The 12573-nt window shown below is 51.7% G+C and overlaps 1 protein-coding gene across 6 annotated transcripts in view; it reads right to left on the reverse strand.

The window, feature by feature from the left end:
• The window catches only part of RAB3IL1 (RAB3A interacting protein like 1), a 29646-nt gene that overhangs the window by 13196 nt on the left and 3877 nt on the right, over window positions 1–12573 (reverse strand). For 2 of the 6 annotated variants that reach the window (XM_042785104.1, XM_042785103.1), the window contains exons 3-5: window positions 6831–6935; window positions 720–954; window positions 125–220 (exon numbers count right to left, since the gene is read on the reverse strand). In XM_042785104.1, coding sequence (XP_042641038.1) covers window positions 125–220; window positions 720–954; window positions 6831–6935 — 436 coding nt within the window. Of the gene's footprint in view, window positions 1–124; window positions 221–719; window positions 955–3469; window positions 4354–4759; window positions 4991–5126; window positions 5249–6830; window positions 6936–12573 lie in introns of those variants that run through there. The other 4 variants (XM_042785107.1, XM_042785106.1, XM_033006978.2 and 1 more) reach the window with 3 other exon arrangements.

Here is a 12573-nt window from a genome sequence, read left to right on the forward strand (position 1 = left end):
GCTTCTGCAAGTGGGAAAGAACAGAGGAAAGGAAGAAACTGTGGGAGTTCAGGGAAAGCCTGTCTTAAAGGAGCTGGATGTAAGTTTAGCTTAAGAAATTATGGGAAAAGGAAGAGGGTGTTACCTCAAATAGGCTAGCTGTTAACTCCTCTAGTTCCTGCTCCAGTTGTTCTCTGACTTTTGACAATCTCTCACATTCTTTGTCCTTCAGCTTCAGCTCCTGTTGAGGAAATGGAGAGGGACACGTGAGCTCATAGCAGGTCCCAGTAGTGCTGATGCCTGCCAGCCCCACCTGGCGATCACCACCTTTCCTCCTCACCACAGCATGGACCCCTGTCATTAAATTTCACACCATGCTTCATGTCACCAGAGGCATCCCTTCACAGGTTGTAGCAGGCTTTTCAGGCTGGAGTCACTCATTTGCCATTAGCCAGGAGCCTCCATAGTAAGCACTGCCTGCCTCAAGGTGCTTTCCGCAGCAGGTTTCCAGGACTAATTTGGATGTTGGCATGGAGGCTTTGGGTCAACCTAGCAACTGATATCCTGCTCCAAAGCACTTCATGGCCACCTCAGCTCAATTCCTCTCCTCTTCTGCCTGCTCCAGACTGCAGCACAATCACATTCAGACCCTGCTCCCCTCAGCACCACCTCTAGGAAAACCCCCACTGCTCAGATCTGTGCCATCATCCTCAAGTGATCTCACAAGCCCCGGACCTTACCTTTTGTGCTTTGTGCAGCTCTTCCTTCAGGAATTCAGACCCCTTTTCACGAATCTCCACTGAAGAGCTGCGTAGACGTGACACATTGAGCTGCTCGGTGGACTGAGTCTCATCCACACCTCCAGCATCTTGGCATCCAGTCTCTGGCTCTTCCTTGCTGCCTTTGGACGGCATTAGTGGCTTCCAGTGTCCCACAGCTGGTTGCTTCTGGCTGTCTTCCTCAAAACTGGCCTGGCTGTGGGGTACCAGCACAGTGAAACTTTATATGGGGGCAATTCACAGGCTTCCTCTGACCCTTGCAACACACCCACCTCCAGCCTCTCACAGGCACTGAGGTGAGGCAGGGAGGGTGTATGAAGAGGGCAGGATGGGGTTAGAAGACCTGCTCTGTGCCCAGCAGCAGCAGCTCCTTTACCCCACATGCAGGCACCACCTCCCTATTGAAGTACTTCACCCTTTTGGCACTGATTGCTTCCACACCAGCAACAGAAGAGACAACAATCTAAAATAAAGACTCCACTCCTATCCTGAGATCTTTAAGAATCACACCAAGTCTAGTTTGAGATGCCTAGACTGCACTCCTTTTAAGAAGGGATAGCTTCACAATAGTCAGTACTGCCTCACAGATAATTCTAGATACACAAAACTTAGTAGGCAAAGCAATGCTATTAGTAAGTCCTGGTTTTACTCTTCTCAACCAGCATGTTCTAGATATTATTAGCTCAGGATAAAGCAGGAGAACTACAGACAGCTGCTCCAGGAATCCCACTCTCACCAGCTTCCAGAGAGCAACAGACTTCAGCTGGTTTGTTTAGGACTCCAGTATACACCCAGTAGACCCAAGTTCAGAGACAGCTTCCCCAAATGAAGGAGAGTAGCAAGAAAAAGTGAGTACAGCTCTCGCGTTCCCTAGAAACACACAGGTCCTAATCCCCTCCACTGCAAACCCAGCCTTCCTCTCCCCCTCACCCCTGCTTCAGAGGGAAAGGATCTGTTTTTAACCTACTGGTTTCCCACCAAAGTCCTCCACAAAGCTAAAACAGCATACTTCCATCAAGCTGAGATGAAGCCCTATTTTTTAGTTTCAGTGGCTGGCAAGCAGAGATGCACTAGAAAGAGAAAATCAAGAGTCATCCAGGACACCATTCCCCAGTGCTCAGCAGGACTTTTGTCAATTGTCAACAGACTAACACAGACCCTGGAAGAGGCTGATAAATTGAATAGGCTCTGCAGCCACTGGGGTCTTATGAAAGGAAAACGTAGGCTTGAGAGCCTGCATGACAGGGCACCACAACCACAATGCTGCCTAGAACATGCACATCACCCCCTCCTCATGCTCTGAACTGTCCTCACGTGCTCGCTTGCCATTTGAAGTCAGCAGGAGCGCGATCAAGACTTGCACACGTGGAAGCTTTCTATCATGTCCAGCCACTCAGCAGGACACACACACACACTGCACTACAGATTAACCTGCTGCCAGTTATCTCTGGGTCACAAGCCTTAGCTGAGCTGTGGTGCTGTCCTGTTCCACAAACAGCACCAATTCTTCCTGCACGCACCTTTTGGCTACGACTTCTTGCCCACTGCAGAGAAGATATCGCCTTCTTTTGGTTAGGTTCACTTTCTCCTCTTCCCTTTTCCCAACCTCTGTATTTCCCTTCCCTGAATTTGCCCTACCTCCTGCATCCCAGTCAGGCCACGCTCTTCCCCCCTTGCTCTGACTCCAGCCCCATACGGCCCAAACGGAGACTGGGCTTATCTCCTCAGCCTCGTGCTACTCAAAAGGAGCCTTGTTCTCCCTCATCTCACCGAAAACCAAAAGGCAGTCAAACCATGAGGCCCAACTACTGACAGGCTTTTTTCTCCTAGGCTATGCCACCTGGCAACAGCGTGATAATACCGCCTTTTCTACTCAGATTGCTCCCTTCCTGCCCCCCTCAAAGCCATCCATGAGCAACAGCTGTCCACAAGCATTTTTCAAAGAGGGAAAGAATCAGCAGCTACCAGCTAATTCAGTTCAGGTAGCATGTGGAAAAGCACACGTGGAAAACTCTCTGAAAGCCTGGAAGATGAAGGGCATGAGATCACCCTTGATGCCATGCCAACTGGACAGCATTTTGACTACAGAACTGGAGGTGGGGGACACGCAGTCGGTATCACAGATTTTGCCGACCTCTGCTGAGCAAAAACGAGTGAAAGCACCAGGATGGTCACACAGTAGTGCTAAGAAGTTAGGAAAGGACAGGAAAAAGCAGCATCCTGTTGACTTCACCTGGTTTTACTGAACATTCACTGGGAAGATCTAGAAGGGGAAGCTTATCCTGGCGATACTACTTAATTTGGAAGTGTACAAAATAACATAAAAGGGTGCACGGGGGAAAGGTCAAGAAAATAAAATTAGTTTTGGCCAGAGGAAAAAGGACAGACAGTGCCTCCAAGCAAAGATAATTCATCTTGAGCTATTCAGCAGGCTGGGACTGCTTGATAAAAGCAATATGCACAAACACGGAGGCATATGCCTGACTGAGCAAGCCGTGACCAACAGAAACTCCCAGACTGGGCAGGCATCTAGTCTGAGGTGCAAGAGAGCACGCAAGTGCAAACTACACGGTGTTCAGAGTGTGCAGCGCCTGCTCCATCCAGTTAGGCTGCTCTGTTAGTAAGTTTGGTTAATCAGAGGAAAGGCAGAACGGCACAGCAGAAATAAAATGGTTAAGAAAGGTCAAGATTAGCTAACATGGATCACTTACCTAAACAGTGACATCGCTAACACGATAAGGAGGTCTCCAAAGGCTCCAAACACTAAGGAAGGGGAGGGGTCATGCAAGAGAATGACCCAAAGGAAGGAATAAAATCCATTACAGGAAGGTGAAGACTTAATGAGAGCAATTCATCCCATAGATCAGGGGAGGCTCTCTGCAATGGATTTGCCATGGGGCATGGGAAGCATGCCAGAGAGAAGTCTATTCAGCAGTTAAACCATTTCTCAGGTGCCATAGTGGAAAACCTCTCTGCTATGGACTTTTGAGATTAAACAGGGCAAATTGCAGAGAACGCATCTCCCCAGGTACTCCTGGATCAGGCAGGAAACACACCAGAAGGGATGAAGCCAGTCCAAGCACCTCTAGCTTCTGTGATCAAAAGGAAACAAAAATCAGAGCACAGAGGAAAAGCTACATTCAGAACCAAGCAGCTAGTAAAAAAAATAAAAGCAGCAGCAAGTCAAAGGGAAATTTCAACAGTCCACTAAACTACTAAGACAGCCAATCTAACCTATACATAACAGGAAGAAAAAAAAACAATGTTGTTTCTTTACAACGCTCTCAAGTCCTCAGATGAAAGTTGTTTGTCTTGGGAGACAGGTATTCCAGTATATTTCCACAAGCTATGGAAGAAAACCAGAGGACACAGAGGATCGGAAGAGTCCTGCCCACACTCCGTAATGCACAGGGACCCACAAACCTATCCTGAAAAATCACCCCATCTTTTTTGACGGAATAGCGCATTCTCCATGCCATGCAAACAGGATCTCCACGAAAGCCTTGGCTATGCTGGCTTCTGCCCAGCCAAGCCCCAATTTCCAGTGTCCAGCTGGGGCTTTGAAATACAAACCCCCCGAGACTAAAAGGCCACCACGTACACTTGCACTCTTGCTGTTGCTGGTCTGGTGCCTCATCTTCCTCAGAAAAATGTATCACATCCTAAAGGTCCCACACTGACACAAGACATGCAAACTTATACAAAAAAAAAAAAAAAACAACAACAAAAAAAAAACAACCAACACCCCACAAGCTTTTAAAGCCGGTTTCTGTAGAAAAAGCAAAAAAATGTGCAGGATCCGCACTTTTTCCAGCGGGCCCCACATGTTTCCTGCAGTGCTGATCTGACAGGGTTATTTCCCGTACAAACAGCCCGTTGGTCTCTCCAGGTTAAACTCTTGCCCTCAGCTGAAGAGAACCTGACTTTTCCATCGCGATCGGGGCAGAAGCCTGACCGCTACACGGTCGGACACAGCGCAAAGCGCATTTTGTGTTTCTTACATTTGCCTCAGCACACAGCGATCGCCCGCCGCGTCCTCACGCCCCAGGGCTGCCGCTGGACACCGTATCTCCTCACGCCGTCTCCTTGCCTGACTTCCATACAACCTCCCGCACAAACACCCGCCTGCGGGAGCCTCGAGAGCGGGCTGAGCCGTGGGGCTTTCGGCTGCCAGGGCTCAAGGTGTTCGTAAAACAAGCAACAGAAAGCCAAAGCCCGGCAAGACACCCTTGTCCCGGCAGCCGCAGGCGGGGGCGGCCCGCCCGGGCCCTGAGGTGAGGGGCAGGTCCAGGTCCGGGCCCGGCCGCCTTCCTCCCCCCCACGCCCCGGAGGCTCCCAACCCACGGGTGCCGGGCTCCCCGGACCTACCCCCGCCTCATGCTGAGTCCCACCGACGCTGCTGCGGCTTTTCACGGAGGAGCGCCCACCGCCGCCCCCATGCCCGGACCCGGACCCGGACCCGAACCCGGCGCCGCCTGAGGGACGCGCTCCCGCCGCCCGCGGGGGAGGAGCCGCGGGGGCGCGACGCCGATACCGCCGCGCATGCGCGCTGCCGCCGCGCCACGCGTGGCGCGTCCCGCGGGTGGAGCGGCCGCGGGGCTGAGCTCGGCCCTTTTGCGGCTTTGCCAGCGGCAGGTCTCTTCGGGGACGCTCCGGCGGGTGGTGCTGCGCGGGGGCCGGTTTTATCCACCCCACGGTCCTGCGTGTTTTCCTTAGAGCTGCGGCTGCCCGAGCTGGGAATCCCGCCCGTTTCCCCTTTCAGCAATAAAAACAGGGATGTTTCCAGAGCTGTGATGCCACGGAAGAGTTTGCAAGCCTGCTGAAAGGCCTCAGGGATAGACGTTAGAAAGACAAACCCCCAAATTACCATCAAGTGTCGTGATTTGGGGCTCCTCTGCCTCACGATGTCTGAGGTGTGTGCTGCTGGGGTGAGTGAAAAGCCTTCCTACAAACTGAGGCTGCAGAGATAACCCTTGCCAGGATGCTGGTGCAGGGGAAGCTGTGGTAGATGCGAGAGGATGTCACTACAATTTGCCCTGGGAGAAGCTGTGTGCTCAGCCAGGGATTCAGACTGGTACCAGTACCTCGTGACACCCTTATGCTCCCCATAAACACGTCTTCCCTCCCTGGCACGGAGCGTGCCCTCAGACTCCTGCTGAAACAGCTCTGTGGGGAAGCCTGGGATGTAAAAAAGTGATAATATACAGAAAGGTGAAAGGATGGGGGAAACCTGGTGGGGGGGTGAAAGGCCTGTGCCGGTTAGTGGTGGGTAAAAATAGGACTGTATTTTTAAACTTGGCATTCAGGGAAAGCACTGGGCATTCCGTACTCTTACATGACTGAGAGAACTCAGTCTTGTTACTGAGCTTTGAACTTTGGATGCTGTGGCTCCAATTCTTAGCTAGCTCATCCTTCCACTCACGGTCTCCAGGAGGCTGAGGGAGCAGAGCAGCTCTCCCAGCAGATGAGAACAGACACATGGCCATACTGATTTACCTCTTCTCTGCAGAGCAGTGGGAACAAACCATTCTCCGTCCACCCATTCTCCTCTCCCCTGCATCACCAGCTGTGCGTGGAGGAGCCCCTTTACCCAGGACATATTCGTCCTGAAAGCCTTTTCCTCGCTTGCTCTGCTCTGTTAGCACAGAGGGGCAAAAAGGGTCAGCCCCAGGTGATTCCTGGGGCATTTGGAAATGACCGATCCACTCCACAGCTCGACACTGAAATCAAGAGGAGCTATGTTTCTAGGAAGTTCATCTTCTCACTGGGGCTTTACCTACAGGCAGAGACAACTCCCACTCGCAGCACTGTGAGGTTCCCACTTCCCCAGTGAGTGCTCCAGGGACTGCAGAGCACATCGTCCCTGTCGCTGGGCGCGTGTCTGCCTGCGGGGAACAAAACAGGCAAAACACTCCTGCTGTTACCCCACCACGGATCCCACAGCCGCCTTTGGATTGACAGAATTTTGATGACAGTGCCTCTGTTAGACCAAATCTGCCCCTGCCCTCGCAGGTCACCTCAGAGTATGTTTTCCAGATCGATCCTTCCCACAAGTTTCCCATTGCTTCCTACCTTGCCATTGCCCTGGGTTTTCCTCCAGGCAGCGGTACCCGCTCCGAGCCTTCGCACACAAGGGCAGCTCCCTCCCTGGTCTCAGCTGCCCCATCCTCTGCCTCGCTGCCAGACAGAACACCAAAGGCAGGCAGGTTAGACATGGTGATCCTTGTATCCATTTCAGAGTGCCGCTGTAGATACTACACAGGGAGCAATTCCCTGTCCCAGCTTCTCCTGGGTGTCCATGTCATCTACAGCCCTGTCCTACCTCATGGCCAGGATCCACGGTGACAACAGAGGCCAACCCCATGCTCTGAAGTCTCGGAGCGAAGTGTCCGAGAGGTTTGTGTCGATGGCTGTAACCTTTGTTATCTTCAGGGAACTTTTGGGAGGAGGGGAAAATCTTCAGCTTTGCAAGGCAGCACCAGAAGTAATTGGTCTTTGTAATTATTAACTCCCAAGGCTTGGTTGGCAGGGACGGAGGGTCCTCAGATTAGAAAGGTAGAACTTCCAGGATCCAACAAAGGCAGGAAGAAAGAGGACTGATAATGCAGACAGGAAGCATTAAGGGAGGATGTGCTGGGGATGCTGAATCCCAGTCACTTGTAAAAATAACTGGTCGCAAGGTGAGCGTGGCCTGTGCTCCCCCTCACACCAGCCTCAAAGAACAGGCAGAGCTATTGAGAAAGCCTGGACAGACCCTGAGATTTTTCTAACCAGATGAATGGGCTGGCCCAGCAGAACAAAACTTGGCAGATAACACTCCCAAGCCGAGGGTTATCATGCAAGCTGCCTCCAGGCAGGAAGAGCTGCTGCCTTCTCCATGCCCTTTGCACAAAGCTAGCTGTCCTCCAGGCCATGGTGTGAAATGTCCCAGTGTCCAACCCGGCAGCTGGTGAGACACAGGTCCATCTCCCAGCTCTGCTTTAAAGACACAACAAACCACCAGACAACCTTAAAGCCTCTGTGCAGCTGGAAGCTCTAACCTGGCACCATCGTCTCACACCATGGAAGTACCTCGCTCTCTCCCACATTATTTCACTTCACCTTCAGTTTCTCAACCTCCCACCTCCTTCAGGCAAAGCAGCATATTGCTAATGCTTTCTGTGTTTTCTTGAGAGTCAGGTCCCTTGCTCCCCACAGCTCTTTCACAAAGGAAGGGCCTCTCCCAATCCTTCCTCTGGGTTTCCGAGACACAGGGATACACTTGTGGCACCCCATTGTGTCCTCTGACCCAGCTTTGCATCTCCAGCCTGAACACCTCCTCCAGCACTCCGAGCAGACCCCTGTCACTTCTGGAGTCCCTCCAAACCATTCCCCAGTGATCTCCTTGCAGCGCAGGCTATGCAGCTACCTTCATATTCCCTCCCAGAGTGCCCACATCTTCCTCTGAATGGGTCAGAAATGAAGAGCAGGACTCAAAATCCTGAGTTTGGTTCAAACAAGGTGCAAGACCAACCTGCAGAGCAAAAGCAGCTCTCAGCTAGGACACCCTGCCCAGCACAGATGCCTCCTAGTCATGGGACAGAGCTCAAGCCTTCTCTAGGCTGCCTTGTCTGCTCGTGGATTCAGATCCTACTACAATATATAAAAAACAAAACAAAACAAAATCACCAAAAAAAAACAAACAGGCCCAGGCTGGGAAGGGAATGAGTAACAGGGATTATCTCAGAGCTTGGAAAGCAGGACTACACCCCTGACCCAGCAAACACAGACCGGATGTTGTTGCTGTGAAAATGAGAATAAAAACAAATGGCCTAAACCTCCAGGCTTCATCCACCCACTCGCTCCCCTCCCTCTCGCCTGTCTCGGCCAGCATGTTTGCTCAACTGGCTACAAGGGCTTCAGCAAGGGTCCTCTGGCATCTCTGGGTCTAAGATCTCTGATTTCATGGAGGGGATCTGCCTTGATTACCCAACAAAGTGCAGCCCCTGTTCCAGGGCAACAGGGTGAAAAGACTGAAAAAGCATGCTGAGCTCCTGACTGAGAACCAGAAGAGGGGGGTGGTGGGTAGCCCGGGGCAGCAGTCAGTGCTGTGTTGCTCAAATGGACGCTGCTAAGAGCAGTCCCACTGTGGCACTGAGCAGGGACCCACCGGAGACATTGTGATTCCTGCCGACAGCCCACAGCAAGCAACCTCACACTCAGCAGCATCCTTTGAAGGATGGGTTCAGCCTGAACCCAGGGGAAGAGACACCAGGTAGAAAAGGAAGAATAGAAGCTGGGAAAGCCAGAGAGAAGGGAGGACTGTCCCTCAGCTTTTTAGGAAGGTCTTCCTGTCTGCTAGCTGATTTGCTCACTGTTTATCCAACAGAAACTTCTCAGTCCTGCATCCTTCCCACAACATCAGGAAGGAGGTAATAGGCAGTCCCTAGAAGTGACATCCAGGACCAACACATTCAGTCCTCTGGAACTTAATCCCCACCATGGTGGCTAAGGCAAGAAAAGGGGGACCTCGCTAAGGACATCATTTCATGGCTGTACAAACAGAACTATGCAACATCAGAGGAAGACAGAGAGATTTGTCACCCTCCAGGCCCCTGAAAAGTAAAATGCAGAGGGTCAGACAGAGATTGGCGTTCAGAAATGCAGGGAGATGCAGAGCTTGGCACTGAAACCTCAAAGCAATAGAGAGTTGTCGTGCTCATATACTGCTGATTTCTCCTGGGCAAAGACATATCTAGATATGTCAGGGAGTGATGGCAAAAAAAAAAGGCTATGAGGTACATTCAGTCTGTCTGTGTACTGAGCTGTTTGTCCAGGATTCCCAGGCATCCTGCCCTTTGGTCCGTGCCATCCCAAATGGCTGCTTATACACACACACGCCAACTCCGCCTCACAGGAGTAAGGAACCTACTGCTACCAGATGGTTCTTGATTTGCCACAGAGCTGGGAAAAGATACGAAGACACTTGTAAAAAGCAGAAGAGCAGGCAGGGACATGGCTTCTTCCACTAGAACAGCAAGTTACCCCCTCCCTGTGTCAGAACAGCACATAGTCCTTGAAAAAAGACATTACCACACTGAGCTCGAGTGCTACAGGGGGGACAGGCAGCACCCTTAGTGTGCCTCCAGCTCTCAGGGCCCCCCAGGATGGCACAGAATTAGTGATGAGTCCTGCAAGGTAAGGGGAAGAAGTCTGGGGGCCCTCACAAAAGCACTGAGGGTCACTGCATCGTCTTCAAACATTCACGGCCAGCTCAAACCTCAGAGGGAATCCTGTCTGTGCAAAACACCACCTCCTCAGATACTTTCTATTTTTTTTTTTTTTTTATTACATTATATTTCAGGAAAGAATGTCAGTTTGAGAGACACCCCTGATGACAGCTCCCTCTATGTCTATCTTAGCACTGAAACTGGAGAAGGGAAAAGGATTTCACCAAACTTTGGGACCCAGGGCATCCTTCTGAGAAAGGCACTTGTTATTCTCTGGGAGACAGCAAGGAGGGCACCATGCCTTTCCCAGACAGCTGCAGCTAACTCAGCACAGACAGTAACCCTTTGGGGTTCCGAAAGAAGGGATTCACTTCCCATCACAGTAACTCAATCTCTGCATCTGTAAAATGGAGAAAATTAGAACAATTCTCCCGGGCTGTGAGGCTGAGGATGGATGTCAGCACCCCCTTGCTTCCTCCTCTGTTTCTGTGCAAGGCAGGCTCTCAGAGCAGCGTCTTCCTCACGGTCTGCAAGGACTGAGGCCACAGGGGACAGGAAAAGAGATCTAAGCAGCGCTGCCATGCTGGTAGCCCCTCAGTTATTTACTTTTATATTAAATTCCACAAATATTTCATGCTGTGCTAGCAGCAGCTCTGAACCACACCAGCTGCCAGCTGAGCTACTCTCAGAGGGGGGCAGCAGAGTCCCCCAGATGCCAGCACATCCCTCCACAAAGAGCAGGACACTTGGGGGTTTGCTGTTTTGTGTTAGCCCCCAGGGCCAGCTACACAGCTCCAGCAAATGTCTCACCCAAACTATTTTCATCCCCTTGCCACGTGTGGGGATGAGGGCTCAGGCACTGAGACCCTCAAGAACTGTTTCAGTCTGCCTGTTCACTAACTCCTCTCTGGATACCTCCCCAAAGGGGGGACCAAACCATGGAGTGGCACCCTTGTGTGGACCACATTGCCTTCAGAGAGGATCCATCCCTGTGCCCTCCCAGCTCTTACCACCATTCACAGCACTCTTTGGTGTTTCAAGACATTGCCGCAATCCTGAATCACTTGGGGACCCTGTCCCAACCCTGTGACCCTGGTCATAAAAGGGCCTTTTGGGAGCAGCCACAATTTAGAAGCAAAGTTTCAGGGCTCTCATACCCCATAACAGAGCAGATAACACAGTAAGTACACCTCTGAGGGGCAAGACTGTCCCAGAGCCTCAGCGAAATGGCGGCACCCCACCTCCTGTCCCAGACATGCCACTCACACCAGGGTCTGAAACAGCACCCCTGCCTCGCTGCTCACCCAGGGCAAGGCTTCAGAAAGGCAGGACAGCTGGGGTGTTTTGGTGCTGGTGAACACTTCTAGGATGCCTAGAGAAGAGAAGGCTCTAGGGAGACCTTACAGCAGCCTTCCAGTGCTTAAAGGGGGCTACAGGAAAGATGGGGGGTGGGCTCTTTATCAGGGGGTGTGGGGATAGGACAAGGGGTAACAGTTTTAAACTGAAAGAACGCAGATTTAGATTAAATAGAAGGAAGAAATTCTTCCCTGTGTGGGTGGTGAGGCGCTGGCACAGGGTGCCCAGAGAACTTGTGAATCCCCACTCCCTGGAAGGGTTCAAGGCCAGGTTGAACAGGGCTTTGAGCAACCTGGGCTGGGGGAAGGTGTCTCTGCCCATGGCAGGGGGTTATAACTTGATGATCTTTAAGGTTCTTTCCAACCCAAACCATTCTATGATTCTCCTTCCCCCTGAGCTGGCAGGTGCTGCTCATGACAGTAGGCACAAAGCCACGTGCTCCTTCAGTCAGTATGAGTTTGCTGTGGTTGGGCCAGTGAGGCAACCCCCTCTGCCTCTGGCCACTGATAAAAGCCCTTATCTAGTTCCACACTTGGAATGTGAGGCTCTCCCAGTGGCCCTCCATGTACTTATTCTCCTCCTGCCAGGTCTGTATCTCATGGTGCAGAAGCAACATGCTGCCTTTTCTCTTTTGCATTGCCCTCCCACTTACCCAGAACAAGTCATCTCTGGCAGGGGGGCTCTGGGGCCAGGGAGCTGCAGCACACCCAGGGATGCAGGGTGTTCATGCAGGAAAGACTCTGGTAAGGCCAAGTGCTCCAGGTCCATCCTTTCCCCCTGCAGTTATACCTATTCTCCTAATGCATAGTGTGGCAGCCTCCCGATTGCATGGCCAGATGTTGTAACTTACTCCCACCAGATGTGTGCCCAGGTCCTTCTGCATATTATGTGATCCAACACAGAGCAGCTTCCACCCAGAGACTATCACAAGTCAGGAGATCTCCATGGTTTTGGTGCCAGGTAGAAGAAGCAAGGATTGTCCCCTCCATTTTTGTCAAAAAGGAATCAGGACCAGAGGTAATCTAACACACTACAGCCCACACCAGAATTAAAACCTCAGATGCTGGCACTGAGTCCCATGTTTTAAATTACCACCTCCCCAGCATTGACAGAAATCCCCAGGACTGCACCAGAAACCCCACATTACACAGATGCCAGGCAGCACCTACTTCAGAGAAACAGTGAAACAACACCCTGGTCTAGGCTCAGTCACACAGAAAGGAGAAACCTATGGTTTGGGCAAATTAATC

Source organism: Tyto alba, unplaced genomic scaffold (genome assembly GCF_018691265.1).
Source record: "Tyto alba isolate M040663 unplaced genomic scaffold, T.alba_DEE_v4.0 Super-Scaffold_8, whole genome shotgun sequence".
NCBI classification, from domain to species: domain Eukaryota; kingdom Metazoa; phylum Chordata; class Aves; order Strigiformes; family Tytonidae; genus Tyto; species Tyto alba.